The sequence below is a fragment of the Chelonoidis abingdonii genome, chromosome 11 (assembly GCF_003597395.2).
Source record: "Chelonoidis abingdonii isolate Lonesome George chromosome 11, CheloAbing_2.0, whole genome shotgun sequence".
Taxonomy (NCBI): Eukaryota; Metazoa; Chordata; order Testudines; family Testudinidae; genus Chelonoidis; species Chelonoidis abingdonii.
This window is the reverse complement of record NC_133779.1, coordinates 47,562,043-47,583,365: the sequence shown is the minus strand read 5'-3', so window position 1 is coordinate 47,583,365 and position 21,323 is coordinate 47,562,043. Positions and strand designations below refer to the sequence as shown.

General features: G+C 50.1%; 1 protein-coding gene across 1 annotated transcript in view; it reads right to left on the bottom strand.

Moving 5' to 3' along the window:
* The window catches only part of BCAN (brevican), a 49,739-nt gene extending 30,408 nt beyond the window's left edge, over positions 1–19,331 (bottom strand). Inside the window, exons 1-4 of the mRNA XM_075071075.1 lie at positions 19,274–19,331; positions 6,912–6,998; positions 2,396–2,788; positions 23–197 (exon numbers count right to left, since the gene is read on the bottom strand). Of these exons, the coding sequence (XP_074927176.1) occupies positions 23–197; positions 2,396–2,788; positions 6,912–6,990 (647 nt within the window). The 5' untranslated portion in view covers positions 6,991–6,998; positions 19,274–19,331. The remainder of the gene's footprint in view (positions 1–22; positions 198–2,395; positions 2,789–6,911; positions 6,999–19,273) is intronic.
* Between the last annotated feature and the right edge of the window lie 1,992 nt (positions 19,332–21,323).

Here is a 21,323-nt window from a genome sequence, read left to right as displayed (position 1 = left end):
AGCCTCCGCGTGAGTTGCCCACCTGACCGTCTGGTCCGCGATCCAGCCCGCGTCGCATTGCTCGTAGCCACTGAAGTAGGCAGCATACAACTGTTCTGGGGTGGTGATCTGTGCCCCTATCCTGGTGCAGGCCTCCCGAGCCTTGGCAAAGGTGAAGGCGTAGCGTGTGGAGCCCTCCCGATAAAGGAACACCACCCCTAGAGGACAAAGTGTGAAACAGCATCTAAATGTCCTTGCAAACACAGGTCTGGCTGGCCATTAAGCAGGGGTACTGGGGAGGTGCAGTATGGTATACTTGCCATCAGCCAGCTATGACGCTGTCTCAGTACATATGGGGTCACCAGGGATGGCGTTAGACTTACTGGGGCACAGGGCTGAAGCTTGAGCCCCACCGCCCAGGGCGGAAGCCAAAGTCTGAGACCCAGCGCCCAGGGATGAAGCCTGAGCCCAAGGGTGTCAGCCCTGGATGACCGGGCTCAGGCTTTTGGTTTCGGCCCTCCTGCCTGCAGCGGTGGAGCTCGGCTGGGGTCAGGCTTCGTGCAGTAGTTTTTGTTGTCAGAAGGGAAGTCGTGGTGCAGTGAAGTTTGAGAACCCCCGGCCTCGGCCCTGTATGCCCTGAGTGCGAGCCCCAGTGGTCCATTCGCTTGCTGCATGTATCAGTAGCCTGCTATGACCCATCATAGGATCTTATGCAAAATCTTAAGGCCAGAAAGGACCATTCAGATCATCTGGTCTGGTCTTCTGCATAACACAGGCAAAACTTTGTCCTGTGATGCCGTCACCACGGGCGGAGCTTCTTGTTGAACGAGAGTGCGGCTTTTAGCCAGTCTTGATTTAAAGACTTCAAGTGACGGACAGCCCACCTCCCCAGAGGTCAGTTGTTCCAATGGCTGATTGCCCCTCGCTGTTAAACATTTGCACCTTATTTCTAGCCTGAATCCCTTCATTTTCCGGCAGTTGAGTCCTGACTGTTCTGAAAACACGACCATCCACTCAGTGTGGGATGGGGGTTAGAGCAAAGAAACCGGAGAGGGGGGTTCTACATCCAGTTCTGCCCACCGACTTCCTTTGTGGCCTCAGCCATGTCATTTCCTGTCTTTACGTGCCTCAGTTTCCCTGTCTGTCAAATGGAGATGAAAATACCCATCTTTGGGAAGTCCGAGATATATACATGCTATATAAGTGCTAAGTCCTAGTCAGAGTTTTGCCCTTTTGTGCAATGATGGTGATGTAAACTAGCACTCGGTTTCCCTCTGAGCTGGACAAGAATCATTAGTGTCCTGTCCCCCCTTACAGATAGGGAAACTGAGGCACAATGAAGGGACATGGTTTGCTCTGAGTCACACAGCAAGTTAGTAACAGAACACAAGAGTCCTGACTCCTGCTTCTAAGCTTTAACCACAAGACCGTGCTTTCCCGCCACTAAAGAGCCACAGCTAAACTGCAGAGGAAATCATCCTTTAAACCAGACGGCCCATCCCGCTGGTGTAAATTGCATGCCTGGCAATGTTGAACGAGGAATCAGAGCAGCCGGAAATTTTTCTAACGTGACTGGGCGAACTTGGGCTTCTTGCCGGGTTTGAAGAAAGGCAGAAAACGATGAGCAGGGATAGGGAGGCAGGAGAGGAGAGGGTGCATTGCCAGCTGGACTTTTGCAAGGCAGGGGTTGAGGGGGAGAAATGGGGAATCTTATGAGATTAACACTTAAATATTAGAAGAGTGCAAAGTTAATTGAAACTGGGAGAAGTAGCATCCAGCGTGTATTAAGGAAATTGTTAGGGTTTGCCAGGGAAATCGACCACAGTGAAATAAATAGCAACTTCTCCGCAGTCCTGGCAATAAATAAAAGCATTCATCTAATGCCACACCACGGTATGATCAGTGTAAGCCGTCAGCCATTACTGAACGCTGGATCTTCTGCAAGCGCTAGCTGTCGGTGCTGTGCTGAACAAAAAGAGCAACTCCAAAAAGTGATAGCTGTAGTAGGCTGTTATCCTTTAGGAGATCAGCCGCTAGAGGACGACAGGGTACACGCTGGGTTCCTGGCGGGGAATAACAAGCTGTAGTAATAAAATAATAATACAATATATTAACGCTATTATCGCATTAGCCAATACAGAGAGGCCTTTTAGCTCAGGCATTAGAGGCTCGTGCACTTACAGCCAGACGTCCCCGGTTCAGTCCCCGCCACTGACCGTTCACCCAGGGGTGTGGCATGACACATCCAGCCCTGAGTTAAAAGATCCAAGGCTGTCAGCTTCTGTATGGCCCAGCCACCGATAGAGGGAGCCAACCCCACGCAGTGGATGTGGCTTATACATGCAGTCAGACAATTATGACCCATCCCATCCCACCCCCATCTCCGCGACAGATACTAGGGTTAGGAGGCTGTTACCTTTGACCTTCACCTCCAGCTGGTCATGCCCATCCTCAATGCCATGTTGTACGTTGCAGCGGTAGATCCCAGAGTCGTTGGACCGGAGCTCGGTCAGCACCAAAGTGGCGTCGGTGGGCAAGGCCGGGTAGAAGGGCAAGGAGACGCGGTCGCAGTAGCCTTTGCTCACCTTCACCTTCTGCCCCCGGGCCACCAGGATCTCAGCCTCTTTCCCCTCGGAGATGAAGGTCCATTTAATCCGGGGCACCCCCAGCACCGCCCGGCGCCCCCCTGCGGTAGTGGTGGCCAGGGGATGCAGGTAGGTGACGTGGCAGGGAATGGTGAGGGTGCCCGACAGCACTGCCCGGACAGGCGTGTGTTTGGCGATAGAGACTCTCAGAGCCTTGAGGTCATCTGCCAGGGAGAGAGAGTAAACAAAAAGTCAGCAGTCACCCAGGAGAAGCCCCATTAGCTTTGTGCAGTATAGGGCCCATGACACACAATTGAGCAGTAATGATTCCATCCATCAGAAGTCATGGGTAACACACACGCACGCGGACACAAACACACTTACGCCACCCAGTGCATGGCACTTTCAGTCCATTTGTCCTTCAGTTGCTGCTTTGCTGTCTTTTCTCCCCGTCTGATCCCTCAGTCATTTTAACTGCCTGTGATTCCCTCTCCGGACCTGGATCTCAGTGTGACAGCTGTCTGCTTGGACCTTGCTCCATTTAAAGTCACACTGACAAGAGGGCTGAGCCCAGAGCCTTGATCGGAACGCCCTGTGTGTATGCGGGGCGCTGGGTTAGCTCCCAGGTAGGGTTAAACTAGCAATGAAAACATGGACAGTCGGGTTAGCAGCTCCAAGTTCAAGCTGAGGTTCCCTTATATGATTATTTGTGTTACCTTAGCACATAGTCATTGACCAGGATGCCATGTGCTCAGAGCTGTACAAACCCACATTGGGAGCTGACTAGTTGTGTCTCTGCTGCTGTTTTAACCCGAGTTAACTAACCCATGTTAAGTCCAAAGGCTGCAGTAGAGGTATCCATAGAGACCTCACTAAAACATGCCCAGGGATGCTCAGGAAACCTCCCTCTGGGGCAAATTCACCCTAGGGGTAACCCCACAGACTTCAGGTGTGGGTCTGGCACCCCTCCCACCAGGACCCCTGCTTTATTCAATGCCAGGGCTCACTCAGCCAGCCGCTACGCAATGCATTGCTTTCTGCTTCTTGCTCACTGCATGGCCCCAGGCCTTAATTTAATGAATGCTGCTCAGCCCTGCTCTGAAGACAGAAGGGCTAATTGCCCTGTGCGGGAGGTACAGAGCTCAGGCTGTGGCAGCCAGGAAGGGGTTAATAGATGGGCCAGTTAGCTCCCCAGCTGGTACTCACTGGCCTGTTAACCACAGCTGCTGGTGGGGGGAAGATTGCAGCTTGGCAAGGGAGTCTGGGTGCCAGAGACACTAGTGTCCTTCTGAGAAAGCTCCTCAGCAGCAGAGGAAATTGCACAAACCTGAAGCACCAAGGAAAGAAAGATTTGGAGAATGCAGCGCTGGGGGAGTGATGCCTGCAGACAGGCCAAGGTAGGACACAGTCCAGGTGAGGGATTGTAAGAAATGACAGACCCTAGCTGCTTACTACAGGGGTTGTGGGCTGGCACCCGGGGGGGGGAAGAATTCCCTTATTACCCTTCCCCATGCATACACCCGCTTGTAGGACGGGCCGTGTAAAGCTTTGGCATTAAAGGAGGCAGGGGAAGGAGAGAGAGAGAGCTCAGTGGTTTGAGCATTGGCCTGCTAAACCCAGTGTTGTGAGTTCAGTCCTTGAGGGGGGCCTCTTAGTGATCTGGAGCAAAATCAGTAGTTGGTCCTGCTAGTGAAGGCAGGGGGCTGGACCCAATGACTTCTCAGGGTCCCTTCCAGCTCTATGAGGTAGGTATAGGATCGGTATCCAGACTGAAGACCCAGTATAAGACATTGAACCACAGGGTTTGTATCTGGACTCTCCTGTTCACCCAGATTGGGGTTTGGCCAGCTGGAGGACTGGGTGGCAAGCTGGAACAGACCCCACCCACTGCGAGGTGATAGAGATAGAGGAGCTATGCCCAGCCCAGAGGTGGCCTGCCAAGCCCTGAAGGAACCTGTGACATTCCTCAGGGTCTTTTTCCTGGTGCTCCATCACTGTGGTATCAGACACTTGGCTCAATTACTTTATTTTCACAAGACCCCCATGTGGGGGCAGAGTGTGATTATCCCCATTTTACAGAGGGGAAACTGAGGCACACAGAGATGAAGCTCAGCAGCAGCTGCTAATGTTAGGTGCCCGATTTGCAGCACCTGGTGTTTTGTTTTTCATGTGACCTAGAATTGTGTAGCACTTCATAGGCTCAAGACTAGCTCCCACTAACCCCCGCTGTGGCTGTGAGCACCCAGCACTTCTGCCTGCCACGCCCTAGGGCCCTGTGTCAGGCATCCAGAAAATGAGCAATACCAGCTAGCAACCTTTGGTTGAAGCCAGCTTTGCACCAACAGGGGTTCTACAGACCCTCTGATACGTCCCTAGGGCACCCTCTATCGAGGCAGAGGCCCTGGGATGGGGGGAATCATAGAATATCAGGGTTAGAAGGGACCTTAGGAGGTATCTAGTCCAACCCCCTGCTCAAAGCCAATCCCCAGCTAAATCACCCCAGCCAGGGCTTTGTCAAGCCTGACCTTACAAACCTCTAAGGATGGAGTTTCCACCACCTCCCTAGGTAACCCATCCCAGTGCTTCACCACCCTCCTAGTGAAAACGTCTTTCCTAATATCCAGCCTAGACCTCCCTCACTACTTGAGATCATTACTCCTTGTTCTGTCATATATGTAATGATATACGATAATGGAGTATATGATCATGTAATTAAAGATTGTCCCCTAATGAAGATGACCAAGGGGGACATTTCTGGCACTTCCTAACTCTTGAGGGCTTGACTTTGCAAGCTTAGCGTGGGCCCAGCAGGGAGGTCTTTGAGAGCACAACCTTGCCTGCTCTCAGTTCAGGGGCCTGCCCTCCTGTGGCAGCCCAGCACTGTAATGGCAGGAAAATTCCTGCTCAGCTCCAAGCTCTCATTCGGTGCAGGCAGAATCTTCAGGGAATTTAATGCTAAAATCGAAGACCACCTACGAAAAGGGACTACGGGGCATGCTGCTAGAAAGGAGCGGAGGATTCTAGTGGATCGCTAACTGAAAGAGTGGACAATGAGACAGAGTCCTGGAAAAGGCAAATATCATTTTGGGGGGTGTATGAACGGGTGTCGTCCATAAGGCAGCGGCGGTACCTGTCCTGCTCTATTCAGCACGGGTGAGACCCCAGCGGGCATGCTGGGTGTACTTAGGAAAGATGTGGACAGAGTCCAGAGGAGAGCAGCCCAAGTGATCAAAGCTTTAGAAAACCTAAGAGGAAAGACTGAAGAAAGCTCTGGGCATGTTTAGTCTCGAGAAAAGCAGACTGGGAAGTGGGGCGGATAAGTCTTCAGATAAATGAAGGGCTCTTAGAAACAGGACAGGGATCAATTGTTCTCTGGGTCCATGGAAGGCCGGGCAAGAAGTAAGGGGCTTAATCTGTAGCAAGGGAGAGTTAGGTGAGATATTAGGAAGAACTTTTGAGCTCTAGGGCAGGTAAGCGCTGGAGCAGGCTTGTGGAATCTCCCCCCACTGGAGGTTTTTAACAACAGGTTGGGCAAACCCCTGTCAGAGCTGGTCGGGCTTATTTGGTCCTGCCTCAGTGCAGAGGGCTGGGCTTGGCGACCTCTTGAGGTCCCTTCCAGACCATCTTTTCTAAGTCTCTGTGGCATGTGCAAACTTCCCCTCCTCTCCCACCAAAGACTTGGTCAAATTTGAGTGGATTTTCACAGGGGCTGCAAAAGGCAGTTCCCGGATACAGAGGCTGCCCCCCTACCAAACTTCAAGTCCCTGCTCCAAAGCGGGGGTGGGAACAAGGGGGGGGTTAAAGCTTGTCAAAGAAAGGTCACCTGACTTCTGTAAGATGGGCCAAAGAACGTCTCTATTCCTGGCCTTGCTTTCAGAACTGGTTGATCGATTTCATCAAAAATCCCTCCCTCCCGCCACCCCACCCTACCCCCAAAAAAATTCAGCCTAAGACAAACCCCTGGCATGGAAAATTTGCAGCCCAAGTGGTTTAAGTTTGGCAAAGCGAAAAGCAACTGAAAACAGGGCCTTATAATGGAAAGTGTTGGGCAACCTTAATAAGAGGCAGTACTATTGCATTACAATAAGGCCTAGAAGCCCAAGCCAGGATCAAGGCTTCATTCTGCATGTGCCCATAGCAGGAGACAGTCCCTGCCTTTGACCCAGCTAGATAAGACAGACTCAGGACAAGTTACTGGCCCAAAGTCAGAGGCAGAGCTGGGACTAGACCTCAGGTCTCTGGAGGGGCAGCCCAGTGCCCTAATGCACTCAATTCAGCTTTGAATGGATCTTGGCTGAAGCCACCACAAAGCTGCCTGTTGACCGGCTTGGAGGGTGTCTGACTTACCTGCACCGTCCCCAAAGATATATGCGTTTGTAAAAGCAAGGTGGGCGAATATCCAGAGCAGCAGCAGCATGTTCGTCATTGCTCCACCTGGGTGGGAGGAAATATACAGGATGAGCAACCCCCTTCGTTTTCAGTTTAAACCAATTTGTACCGAAAAATTCTCAGGTTTTGCAAAAAGTAGTAGTCTGTTTTTTTCTGATTTTTTTACCCTAGTTTTGTATAATTCAAATATGTAAAAAATAACTTGTTTTATTAGGAAAATACAATACATTGCATGCGATCTGTATTCTGGTCATACATTAGTCCGTGCGGATATGCAAAGCTCCCTGTTTATGAAGTAGGGGTGTACATATTTAGTCTAGAAGCTACACGCAGTAAACACAGGCACGTACACGAGCTCTGAGGTGCAGGTGCATCTGAACGAACCGATGAATCTCACGCTCACCACGTGCACATTTCAAGCTGTTAGTAGAGAACGGTTTAAAGAGCTGGCGCGCTAAAATTGGAAGAAAACAAAACTCTGTATCAGGATGCATTTCAGAACACGAGGTATCCAAAAGTTTGAAAAAACAAAAAATAAAGAGATGAAACTGAATGTGTGCAAATAGTGTGGCCCGATTATTACATGTCAATATTTATAGGCTAATAGTTCTGAGTCTACAACAGTAAACTCTTTATTCAGATGAAAAGTTTTATTTGGGGATTAGAGAGAGAGTGTTTTCTTAAACTCAGCAGTGGTCTTGTGTTCCGAGTTCTGTGTTAGTTCTGCAACAATCCACATCGATGAATGGAATTCAAAGCATTAATCTGCTGAATACTTTTTTCCACTGTCTTTCCAGCCAACAAAATAAACCCTGATATTTACCCAGAAAAATTATTAATTGTTTTTTGCACTGATTTTTCCCCTGTTTTTATTGTGGTGGTAATAAACACTGATAAATTCCCAGGGGGAAATTAAATAAGCTGAAGGGCCATAAAGATGAGTTAAAGTTGTGGAGTAGGGTTAAAGAAAACCCAACCCTTCCACTCCTCCCATTCGAAAAACCCCAAGGGGCCTGAAAAGATTTCCATTTACCTATGACGGGAGTTTAGTGCTAGCAGCGCAGGACAAAGAGGAATGAGAGAGATTGTGGATGCAATGAGCGCGAGAGACAATACCAGCCGCAAGGACAGAGAAAGATGGATAGACTGAGGAGCTTAAATAGAGAAGGGTCTATCTATGGACAGAGACCAGTGTAGGTAGGAAAATCAAGCCGGCTAGAGACAGATGAAGGGGAGGAGAGAGAGAAAGATAGCTAGTTAGATCCCATCTTGACACTTCCCCTGCCCTCTTTGATAGCTCTTATGGCTGGAAAGAGGTGCAGAGAGAGATTTCTACCCCTCATTCACATATCCAAACGCCCCTCCCTCCTTGCTTGTGGCAGTAACTTGCATCCCAACACACCAACTAACAGCGCCCAGCGCTCCTGGAGAGGAGTCGCAATCAGTTTCTGCATTTTTTTCGTACCGTGCGATAGCTGCCGAGCGGTAACCACAGCGTCTCTGCAAATCACCCGCGGTGGGAAGAAATGTCGCCCCTGAAAGAAACCCAGGGTCGATCGGGTTTTTCTTTCTCTCTGCTTGTGTGATATTGTTCTGCAGAACTGAGGCTGTTCAGTTCCATTACCTTCCTTCCATATCTGTCTAAACAGTTTCAAAGCGGCTAAGAAACTCATTGCTCAGGATTGTAGTTACAAAGAGTCTCCTTTGCTACCCAGCCCCAATTCATTCCCAGAGAACCGGCCTTCCTGGAGGCTGAATGAAGCAAGGTTCTTGTAGGGAAATAAATGGGTTCTAATTTGCACCAAGAACTTCTTTACCCAACTCTGGCAGAGTAGAGGGGCCTTAAGAGGACATCAGTTGGAGTTTAACGGTCCATGGGGCAAATGAGAATCTGGGTCTGTTGGCATGATCCAAATCTTAAGGGAGAAATTCTTATCCCCGCATAAAACTGGCGATGCTGCCATAAAACTGGCATTGGTGCTTGCCAAGTTCTGAAACTGTCCCGAAGCTGGTGGGCATGGCGGGGGGTGGGGGCATTTGGATCCAGGGATTTGGTTCTGGCCCAAGCCTCATGCACCCCTGCCCCAGGATGCCTGGCCTTTGGCAACAACCAGAAAGCTCCCGGCTTCATGGGACGCTGAAGAAAAGCCCTAATGTAGTGAGACCAGGGCAGCCGGGCGTTAATTTGGGCGGCGGTATGGTTACGAACCCGAGATGCGTGTTAATAATGTGTGTTTTGCAAGGTTCTGTTTGCCCCAGATGGTCTACTGGAACAACCGGGGCGGGTGCTGGGGTGGAAGAGGTCATTGATTAGTTAGAGGAGCCGCAAACGGATTTCTTGGTGATGTTGGAGGCCCAAGATGGCCTTTCTTTGAAATTCTGCTCACGCTGGAGGTTCACTGCTAACAGGCTGTGAATGCCGAGCGCTGACCAAAGAGCTTATTATATCCCCAGCCTTTTCTCAATGCTGCTTGGCACAAAGAGACTTCCCCATCTCCCCCACTGCTCCCAATGAATAAATCTCTAAGAAGTTTTCCGAGGGCTGACGCTGGCTGTGCCGGGTGATTTTTTTTCCCCTCTCTGCTGACCGCCAGTGTGAGTCTAGCTGCATCTCTCTCTGCAGCCAGTGGGGAGAGGGAGCCTGGTGCAGTGGTTAGAGCTCTAGCCTTGGATTCCATTCCCTGCTCGGCCATGGACTCTTTGTGACCTGGGTAGGTTACTTAGTCTCCCCGAGGAAATTGAGGCACGCTGTGCAACGGGAATAACAGTCCTGCTCTACCTCACAGCACTGCTGTGAGGATAAATACACTGCAGATTGTGAGGTGCTCAGAGAAGTTTCTTAGAGGTGGGGCACATGTGGAAAGGCTAACCCAGGGCCGCTCTTCCCCGCTGAACAATGTTTGGGGCAGTTTAAAGCCAGGCTGCAGTGCCTTAGATCAGTGGAGAGTTCACATGGCTTCATGTCGGGAGTAGGAGTCACCGGGACTGGGGCTCCTAGGGGTTACTGCAATACCAGGTATTATTAACAACCCTAACCATGCAGCCATGCCCTGATATCGGTACATGAGCTAGATAGGACCCCCCGGGGGGGGGGGCAAGTGGGGCAATTTGCCCCAGGCTCCAAGCCCTGCAGGGGCCTCGTGAGCTCTGGCCCGGCGGCGGTGCAGGTCTTCAGTGGCATTTCGGCAGCAGGGGGCCCTTCTATACTGCCAAAGACGCGCAATGACTGAAGGGCCCCTTGCCACCAAAATGCCGCCGAAGACCCGGACCGCTGCCGGGTGAGTACAAATGCCGCAGCTCCCCTGCTTTGCCCCAGGCCCCCTGAATCCTCTAGGCGGCCCTGGAGCTAGCTAGCTTAAAGCTACCTCAGGTACGTCTACTCATGCTGCAGTTCCATTTCCAATTGCAGTGTAGATGTACCCTAAGAGCTGAAGGGAAGAGCCCCCCATGAAATCACCAACACTTCTACTTTTAGCATCCAATCAAATACAAAGGAAGAAGTCCACCTTTGCCTGTGAAGTATATAGGGTGACCAGATGTCCTGATTGTTGGGTCTTTTTCTTATATAAGCTCCTATTACCCCCCACCCCTTGTCCTGGTTTTTCACACTGGCTGTCTGGTCACCCTAGAACAGGAGTCAGCTGCCTTTCAGACGTGCTGTGCCGAGTCTTCATTTATTCACTCTGATTTAAGGTTTTGCGTGCCAGACATACGTTTTAATGTTTTTAGAAGGTCTCTTTCTATAAGTCTATAATATAGAACTAAACTATTGTAGTATGTAAAGTAAATAAGGTTTTTAAAATGTTTAAGAAGCTTCATTTAAAATTAAATTAAAATGCAGAGCCCCCCAGACTGGTGGCCAGGACCCAGACAATGTGGATGCCACTGAACATCAGCTCGCGTGCTGCCTTCACCACCCGTGCCATAGGTTGCCTACCACTGCCCTAGAAGTATATTGGCTTGTTATCCAGGGTATTCTCTGTCACACTCGCCTCGATGGGAGTTTAGCATCTGGGGATGCTTGCACCATTTAAACACTTTAGGTCTTTAGACTTAGAAGTGACTCCGTTTCCCTTGCTAAAGCCAATCTGTTGGGTGGAACAAGGGCAGATGGCTGTAACTCAGTGCAGTTTTATCATTTGAGTTAGGTTGGAAGGGTTAGATTTTTATAGGCAAATGCCGGTAGACGTCGATTTCATTGGTCGCACCCATGAAAGCTCATGCTCCAATACGTCTGTTAGTCTATAAGGTGCCACAGGACTCTGCTGCTCACACAAACGGATGATACTGGAGGCCGCCTTTAAAGGTTGGGTTCCCCGGACAGGGACCGGGCTGTACACTGTGCGGCTCTCATTAGGCAGAGGCGGTTGGGCCCAGACAGAACAAACCAGATTTCTTCTCAGCCCGGAGAGATCGCTGAGCACCACGCGCCCCTCCCCAGCTTTCCTGCTTCTTTCCAAACTTAGTGCTGGAGCCAAGTGGGGGCTTTTATTGTTTTCTCCGGATCACTTGGAATTCAAAATCACAACTCGGGAGAGAGATGGAATAAAAATACAAAGCCCATGGCTCTGCAGCCATGGCTGGGATTCAACCCCAGCCGCCGGCCGCTCGTGGGATCAGTCCAATCCCACCAGGGCTGGTTTGCCTTTAGCCTGTGAAACTAGAAAGCCTTTGTTGATTTTTATTTTTTTCCGTTCCCAAGGCGCCATGGCAGCTTGAGTGATTTGCTCTCGAGACTGCTTCAGCCCCAGAAAGGGAGTGACACAAAGCACTGGTGCTGAGTTGAGGGTTTTGTTTTTTTCTTTTTTCCCCTCTTCCTGCCACCCATCCTCACGTCAAGACCACAAGTGGTTTGGCCCCTTTCCCATCTCAAGTAGGTGGCAACACCCTGGGCCACATTAGTGTTGCATCTTTTGCTTCTTATTGGCATTGCCAATTCTGAGTCTTGCTAGAATCAGTGTTTTCCTTAAAGCCCCAGCTCCTGGCAGAACATGACTATGGGAGAATCTCAGCTGGGTGTTTTGGAATAAGATTCTGGGGGTCAGATTTGCAAAAAGAACCTTGAAACGTATGACCCCCGTGCATCCACCGGCCAGCAAATGCAAGACCTTCCCAAATCAACTTAAAAATCATGAGGATTTCTTTTTAGATGCCTAAATCTGGAGGGTAGGCTCATGCCTCTTGAACACTTAGCGCTGGCCAGGTGGCTCTCCACACAAGCGTGTTATCTAGAGTTGCCAGCATTGTATTTCGAAAACAAAAGACTGTTTTCTTAACACCCTCGCCCTACCCCAATTCCTGATATTATCGTTATGATTAAGAATAATACAAAGCAGCATTCTCCAACACTTACCAGGGGCACTTCTTGCTGCATTTGGCAGCACTCGGCAATTCCTGATCTTGTTTTACAGAGACGGAGAAAAGATAAGGGACATCTCTTGTAATAAGGGGCTGTTGGCAACCCTAAGCCATCTCTCCAGGGCAAAGCCCAGAGTGGGGTGGCCGCCTGGCAAACCATGCACCACTGGGGGCACCACTAGAGGGCTTGGGAACTATTTCAAGCAGCGGTTCTCAACCTGCAGCCCAGCTGTGTGCTTAAAAAAAATTTCAAAATGTGCTCCTCTGGTCTGGCAAGGGGTGGGGTAGGGGGAGACAGCATCTTGCAGCCTGCACCAGTGCTCCTGTTCAGGGGGTCCCTGGTTGATAATCACTGGCCTAGACGATCCTTGTGGTCCCTTCTAACACTGTGAGTCTATGACTCTAAAAATAAAGCTTCTGAGGTGCTGGGACGTTGCGGGAATGGGGGACCCAATAAATGTCCTAGACGGATGCTTGTGCACCCCCTTGGCACTGGAGGATTGGACCCAGAGTTTCAGCCTTGGGGACCCACCTCTCCCATCCCCAGGCAGGAATGATGGGGTTCATGGGAATTCGCAGAGTCAGGACCAATGCACTGGGCTGGCTGTATTAGCAGCTGCATGGGGAAGTTTGAGGGAGCCCTGTTCCCAAGACCCCCTTCCCCGGTGCTTCTAGCCAAGGCCGTGATAAGATGCCAGGGCCCCTGGCCAGAAGCAGAGAATTCTGGCAGCTGCTTGGCCTGTCCTCAGCTTTGCCATCTCCTCTGAGACCCACATTTGCTTGGCCCCTCCCCTGCCCCCCAAGCCAGCTTCCCTTTCCCAGCAGCTTGTCTCCTTGTTAGACGGTCACCTGCTCTGATCCCCATTCAAGGCCTGCTCATCCGCTCCCCCAGCCCATCGCTCCACGTGATGATTAGTCATCTCCGATCACAAGGTGCATTGTCAGCCGGCAGGAGGCAAAGGAGATACACAGAGCGGTGCTTTTTTGGCTGCAGGATGAGTCAGCAGCAGCACATCCTCAGCCCTGGCACGGTTCCCAGGAGCAAGGGAAGAGAAGAAATCCTTCCTGTGAATTCCTACTTTTCATGTGCATCTCCAGGCACGCCCGTGTTTGCACACATCTGCACCTGCGTACACACATGCCCTACGTGCATGTACAAAACCGTGTATGCGTGGACACTCCCCACACGTGCACATGCAGACACACGGCTAATCTCCCCTGGGCTTGTGCCCTCATATAAATGCATGCAATGGCATGCATCTGCTTTCCTGCACACCACCAATGCTTACACGCTCGCCACATGCACCCACACGCATGCAATCCCATATGCATACGCTTGCCCGAACATGCTTTCCCAGGACAGCTGTTCAGAATGCTCTTGCAAAGGAAAAGCACCGCTCTGCTTTGCAATGACCAGCCTGTAATTTCCATGCAGTCCGCGGACAGCTCCATGGTATTTTCCAAGCACGTCTCCCACCTTCTCTCCACCCACCGCTTTCAAATTCAAACCACCCTGTGCAAGGCGAGGGGGGTATGGGCTTTTTATTTTTTTTTATTTTTTATATACAAAGCCACCCTCCTGGGCTGGCAAGAGACGACTCCCTGGCCTCACACTTCTCCCCAGAACAGGCAGTAAAATACCATTTTTAAAACCAAGTCCTAAGGACCAAGTGGCTAGGCAGCAGTTCTGCAGAAAAGGACGTAGGGGTTACAGTGGATGAGAAGCTGGATATGAAGTCAGGAGTGTCCCAAGAAGGCTAATGGCAATTTTGGCTGTATAAGTAGGAGCATTGCCAAGTAGATGAGGACGGTGATCGATTCCCCTCTATTTCGGCAGTTGTGAGGCCTCAGCTGGATACTGTTCCCAATTTTGGGTCCCACACTACAAGAAGGATGTGGAAAGAATGGAAAGAGGTCCTAGCAAAGGGCAACAAAAATGATTAGGGCTGGAGCTCAAGACTTATGAGGAAGAGGCTGGAGGGGATTGGGGAACTGTTTAAGCAGAAGAGAAAATGAGGGGGATTGAGAGCTGCTTTCCCAACTACCTGAAGGGGAGGTTCCCAAAAAGGAATGGATGTAGACTAGTTCTCATGTACCAGGACAGAACAAGGAAGTAATGGTCTCAAATTGCAGCGGGGGAAGAGGTTAGTTGGAATATTTAGGAAACACAATTTTCACGTAGGAGGAGGAGGAAGCACTGGAATGGGTTCCCTATGGGAGTGGTGGAATCTCCTCCTTAGAGTTTTTAAAGGCCCAGCTTGGAAAGCCCTGGCGGGATGATTGTAGTTGGGGCTGGTCCTGCCTGAGCAGGGGGTTGACTAGAGTACCGATCCGTGAGGTCCCTTCTCAACCTGATATTCTAATGATTCTACGATCCTCTTGACAGGAAAAAATCAAAACATTCATTCTGGTCTCAGCAAGAAACGCCTTTCTATGCGTAATATTTTGTTTTTTCCGTGATCACCAGATTCTGCAGAGACAGCAACATGGCTTGGCCCTTGCAAGACTTCGTGCTCACCAAAGGCACGTGGCCTCCAAAGCCTGCGCGCCTGCCCCGTCTCCAGCCCCCGTTCGTCCCCCGTGTTGTTTGCCTGCGGAAGATTCGGGCTCCTCGCTCGAGGATGGGACTGCTCCGCCCAGGGCTGCGAGAGCAATGGACAGTGCAACCGTCCACTCCAGATCAACAGAGCAGGGCTTGATAGTTCAGATGCAATGACTGGAGCCAGGGGGTGGAGTTCTTGGGGAAGAGGAATAAAGTCCGAGGAAGGTGGGGCGGACAGGCCCTGGCTAGTTTTCCATCCGAGAATGGAACAGGCAAGGTAGCGTGGTCCAGTGGTTATTAAGCACCTAGGCGATGTTGCACGTCCCAGTCCTTCTCTGCCTCAGTTTTCCGCTCCATCCCTCTGCTGTCTTCTATTAGCTTGAAAGCCTTCAGGGCAGCAGCTGGTCTGTGCTCATGTACATGCTACTGTACAACGGCGCCCACCGATCTCAGTTGGGGGCCCCTCTAGTGCTAATCAAAGATTGCTAGATCCTAACAGAGATCCAGATTTCTGGGGAATTTGTGAGATCACTCCGGACTGGAATAGGGTCCATTTGCTATGGGAGTGCAGCACTGTAGCATCCGGCTCACCTTCCCAGCTCACTAAGGGCTCTCCACCGGGCTGAGCAGCATTGCTGGGAGCACTGGGTGAAAGGGCAGAGGCGTCAGCGCTGGCAGAGCTGTGCGGAGAGCCAGAAATGGGGAAGTCAGAACCAAGCTGCAGGAAGGTCGCATCTCCAGCAGTGTGGGAAGATCCCCCTCACATTAATGTAGCATCACTGATACACACAGTCCCTGTACGAAACATTGAGCATGGCCCCCCACACACCCCCATAGCAGCTATAATGCATGCAACCACACACTTAAGGATGCACAATCACACTTACAAATGCTTAACATAGTGCATATAAACACACAACCAAGCAACATACACAACAAGTATATCCTACAGAACATACAGGGGCCACACATAGAATAGCATATGGAGGATGCACAATGTATCACAGACATATGTTACAGGTGTACACACAGGGTAAGATCCAGGAGACCTGGTTCGAATCCCTCGCTCTGCCAAATGCCCTGCCGGAAGACCTCGGTGCACATCATGTCGTTCGTCTTGTGCTCAGTCCCATCTGTACAGTGGAGGTAATGATAACTGCGACGCTCCTTTTAAAGCCACTTTGAGCTCTCCAAGTGAGAAATGCCTTCTAGAAAGCTAGGATGACGAATTATTACCATAATCAGGTGTCCTGCTATGCCTAGCTTCGCCCCCCACAGCAGTAAGTTAGAACCGTCAGCCAGAAAATCTTTGAGTGATTTCTTCTTTTCTTTTTCTTTTGCATTGATCCCTTTAGATCAAGGCGTCGCCTTCTCTTCCTCCCCGCGCCCCAGCTCCTCCACTACCTCCGCGGCGTTAGGACTTTCCAGGAGGAAGCGGTAGGCGGCACACTCAGTGATGAATGGTTCATGGAAGACGGCTGGGCTGGACAGGATTTGGGAAGGGGTGAATGGGGCAGGTGGAGGCGAGTTGGGGCGGGAACTTTGGGGAAAGGTTGTGAATGGGGGGAAGTGGGAAGAGGCGGGGCCTCAGGAAGGTAAGAGTGTGGGGGCGCAGGGGGTGTTTTGCATCTTTTGTATGAAAAAGGTGTCAGTGACGGCCTTGGGCCAAAGTCCTAGTCCACATGGGCCGCTGGTGATTTGAGTTTGGAAGATCCTGCCTTGGTTCAAGACTTAGGAGCATTTGTGAAAAACCCACTAGCCCTGGCTCCCGCTTACCAAGAACCCTGGAGCACTACCTCAAACTCACAGCAGAAATGGGCCTTCTTCCTGCCAGGGGGGAAATCCTATTAAAACCATCTCCACATCAGTCCATGAAGTACATTTAGCACTTCCAAGGACCTTGTGAGACCTCCCCCAGTACCCTGGAGCTGAAAGGACGATTAGCCATTGTTGCAGATTAGAAACTGGCACGGGAAAGGGAAGGAAAAGTGACTTACCATTGGTCACAGAGTGAACCGCCAAAACCAGGAATAGAACCCCAGAGCCCGTAAATAACTTCAGGCAGAGAAGCACCAGGAAGTTTGTTGATTATACTCCAATAAGAGAGGGAGCGTTGGTGCAGGGCATAGCTTCTTTCAACACTGTTTTAGGAGAAAGGGAGTTGGGCGTGCTAGGAGATAAAACAAGCGAAATCCAATCAACCCAGCAGCAACATAGGAAGCTTGAAGATCCCAAACAGTCACACTGTGGTCTCACAAGCATCTGGGTCTGGTCAGAGCGATCTGCAAACAGAGATTTGCTGAAATGCAGCCACCTAGATCGGATCACTGTGGCCATCATATAACCACCAAACTAAACCATGTTAAGGTAGGAAATGAAGAAGGAAACCACATCCCATTAAAGCCCTGGCGATATTAAGCAGGCAAATACAAATACCCAGACGCGAAATTGGCCAGATATTCGACTCCTTGTTTAAAAAACATATTCAACGGCGCTTCCCCTGCCTGTCACTTGGAACGAAAAAGTGCAGAATTAACCCCTCAGTGTGTGGTACTTGGTACAGCCAAGCAGCTCAGGAGAGCCCCAAACTAGACTCCTATCTCTTGCTTTTACTCATCTGAAAGCATTTTATCAAATTCTCATTGAACAGTGGGGGAATACTGAGGCACAAACGGAGTGGTTGTTGCTGGGGACCTGAGTTGTCCATGCTACACAGTAGCAGAGGTAGGATAGAATCCTGACTACCAGTCTGCTTTAACCACTAGACAACATTCTCCTCCCACAGCTGGGAAGAGAACCTAGGAGTCCTGTACATTAAATACATCTTTTACTATAGGAATTCCAGCCCCCCATGTCCAATAGAAAATCTGCAAGCCCATCCCCGACTCGGATGCTTAAATGGGGATGGCCCCAGACAGCTATTGTTAGGGGGTGCTGGAAAATGCATTCCAAGTTGCAGGGAGGCCTGGCCTATGCTACTGAATTACTAACAATCGGATCATTCAATCCAGACTCCGAAACAGGCACCTTGGCCACCTTCATCACTGCCTCTTATTCCTGCTTTTGAGACGCCTTGCCAATCAGACATGCCTGTAGCTGGACCTGCAGCTTCTCATTCTCTCCTTTGAGATCTCCTGTTTCAGCGTTTCAGACAACACCCATTCGCTCTTTCTATTCACTCCTCTACCTCTGTTCATTCCACGACCCCTCCAACCACAGCCACGGGGAGGGTATCCAGGACCCTCTGTCTTCCGCTGTCCTAACTGCGTTCACAGCTCGCTGACAGGAGTTCCTTCCTGCCGTTTAACTGCAGTCTCCACTTTTTCAATTCATTAGTTCCCAGATACATCTCTGCCTCCATTCTCCACCAAGCATCTATCCATTCTATCACCTCCAAAACAAGGTGCCTCAAATCCTTGAGACCGATATCCCGTGCTGTTAGCCCGACACACATTTACATTCTGTCAGCCAGCTTGGCCGGAGCCTCTCCTGGCATTCCTGTAAGTCCTTTAAGTGTGGCTAATCCACTAGATAACTTAAAATGCTTTTGAGCCACACGTTTAACCATTTGCATAGCAGCAGCATCAAAATGAAGGATATGACAAGTCAGTGGTCCCCACAGAGTTTGTACTAGAACTGGTTCCTGTAATGTGTCAATTCCCACTGCTTTTAACAACTGTGGCTCAAGAGAGGATGGTCCAGCTGGGTCATTCCACATGTCCCCAGCGCAGCATTAGGGTGACCAGATGTCCTGATTTTGTAGGGATAGTCCCAATTATTGGGTCTTTTTCTTATATAGGCTCCTATTACTCCCCACCCCGTCCCTATTTTTCACATTTGCTATCTAGTCACCCTACGCAGCATCCATTCCAGTTGTCCCATGCTCCATCTTTTAATTTAGCTAAGGATGCCCTCCTTAGCTCAAAGTCTGTTGAGCAACAGGGGACACTACCTTTTTGTTCTGCAGGCTTTCCACAACTGTCTCCAATTTTTTGTTTTCCTGCTTTATCTGTTGGAGCATACCATGGGTCTGGACCGCCTGTTGCCCTGTTAGAAGAGCTCGGGTTTTCCAGGGCTTTAGTTATCTCTCTGCTTCCCTGGTTTTATCCATTACTTGCCTGGCTAGTATGGTGGCGTGTTGTTGAAGCCATCTTATTGCGATGGACATTAATTGCAAAATCCTAGCTTTTTACTTCTATTATTATTTTTAAAGCTTCTGTTTCTACCATTGCTTTACATATGCCAGTCCATGTTTCTCGACTTTCTTTTTTAAATTGATATGGACCCCCCTTTACTGGCAATCCAGTCCGTCCGTGAGTTATCAAACTCTGTGGGGATTTGAAGGGAGGGGATAAGGGGGTTCCCTAGCTCACGGCTTTCTGTCCTCGCGATTCCTACAGCAGACAGCTCGCTTACTCACCAGATCAGCAGTGAGGGTCACCAGTGTCGTCAGATGTCATCGGTGGGGTGCTCTGCTCCAAGTTGATAACCGTCAGTGGCATGTGTGTGTTCCCGCTGCGTGCTGCCCCGGCTCTGTGCAGATTGCTGGCACAGCAAACTCAAGAGAAACCCCAATGACCACAGACTCCGATAAGGTATGAAGGCACCCGGCCAGGTTTATTGCCAAACGAAACAGTCTTTAGCTTCCCAGATTGGATGTCTACAGTTCTGCTAGTACATATGTGCCCCCTGACAATGGACTAGCTCAGTCAGTGGCAGGACTTACCACTGCCCCTTAGGCCAAAGACAACCCCTCAGGGGTGTATTCTTATACACAGGTATCAGCAAGTTACACGTCACTTCTGATGCGTTGAAGTACAACCCCTCTATGTAGTAAGGTGCCACCTCTCACCTTGTACCCCATCCATCATATTACCCTTTTGCCACTATCTTTAGGATGAGTCAGCCTGTTCCTTGTGCAAGTGTCGGAGTTTCCGGTACCATTCTGGCACGTTTGTATCTCTAGTGTCCAGTATCTTTTAGCTACGTGTGTGTTTGCACCATCGGCCCTGCCCTGGCCAGACTCTGAGCAGGGCCTGTCTCTGGCTCACAGCTTAACTTTGCTTTATGTTAACCAAGTCTTGACCATTACTTTAGCTCAGGCCTCAGGCCTCCTACCACGCCTCTGATACAACGGTTTATGTTTCAGGACCTCCTCTTACTACACCTCACAGGGTCGTTCTGAGGATAAATACACTGCAGGTGTTCAGAGGGGGATATGATAGCGAAGGGCAACTAAAATGATTAGGGATTTGGAGAGGGTCCCATATGAGGAGAGATTAAAGAGGCTGGGACTTTTCAGCTTGAAAAAGAGGAGACTAAAGGGGGATATGATAGAGGTCTATAAAATCATGAGTGATGTGGAGAAAGTAGATAAGGAAAAGTTATTTGCTTAGTCTCATAATACAAGAACTAGAGGTCACCAAATGAAATTAATGGGCAGCAGGTTTAAAACAAATAAAAGGAAGTTCTTCTTTACGCAGCGCACAGTCAACCTGTGGAACTCCTTGCCTGAGGAGGTTCTGAAGGCTAGGACTATAACAGGGTTTAAAAGATAACCTCCATGAATTTATCCAGCTAAGTCCATTAATGGCTATTAGCCAGGATGGATAAGGAATGGTGTCCCTAGCCTCTGTTTGTCAGAGGGTGAAGCTGGATGGCAGGAGAGAGAGAACTTGATCATTACCTGTCAGGTTCACTCCCTCTGGGGCACCTGGCATTGGCCACTGTCGGAAGACAGGATACTGGTCTGGAGGGACCTTTGGTCTGGCCATTCTTATGTTCTTCTCAGACAAGTTTCTTAGAGGTGGAGCACATGTGGAAAGGCTAACCCGGGCCGACTCTTCCCCTGCTGAACAATGTTGGTGGGGGGGGCGGTAAAGCCAGGCTACAATGTCTTAGATCAGTGGAGAGTTCACATGGCTTCATCTTAGGGGTAGGAGTCACCTATTCTGTGGCTGTACAGCACCCAGCACCGGGACTGGGGCTCCTAGGGGTTACTTCAATGCCAATTAACAACCCTCCCCTCCTCGTATCCCTAAACAGAAGGGAGTTGAGGCAGGGAGGATCCCCACCCAGATGGAAGGTGGGACCTGGCATGGCAAAGACTGAGAACAACTGAGCTAAGGTGGAACGTTGTCTTGTGAGCTCTGAGTTCTGTGTTGCCCAGCAAGAATCTCCCGCATCGCAACCACCTGTGATTATTAACGACCCTGTGGTTGTTTTTCATAAGTGTTAGGGTATTGGCAGCAGAGTCCCGAGTGTTACTGTAAGGTATATTGCTGTACATGCAGCCACTTCTGGAGTGAGTCACTTAGATCACCTCAAATTTCTCCCCCCACCACCATTTCAGCAGGGTACAATATTCTTCATCACTTCCTGCTCCAAATCATGATGGACCACGTGCGGTTAAATAGCTGCCTCTTCTCAGCCCAGAGATGGCTGCATTCATTGCTGCTTACATTATAGTA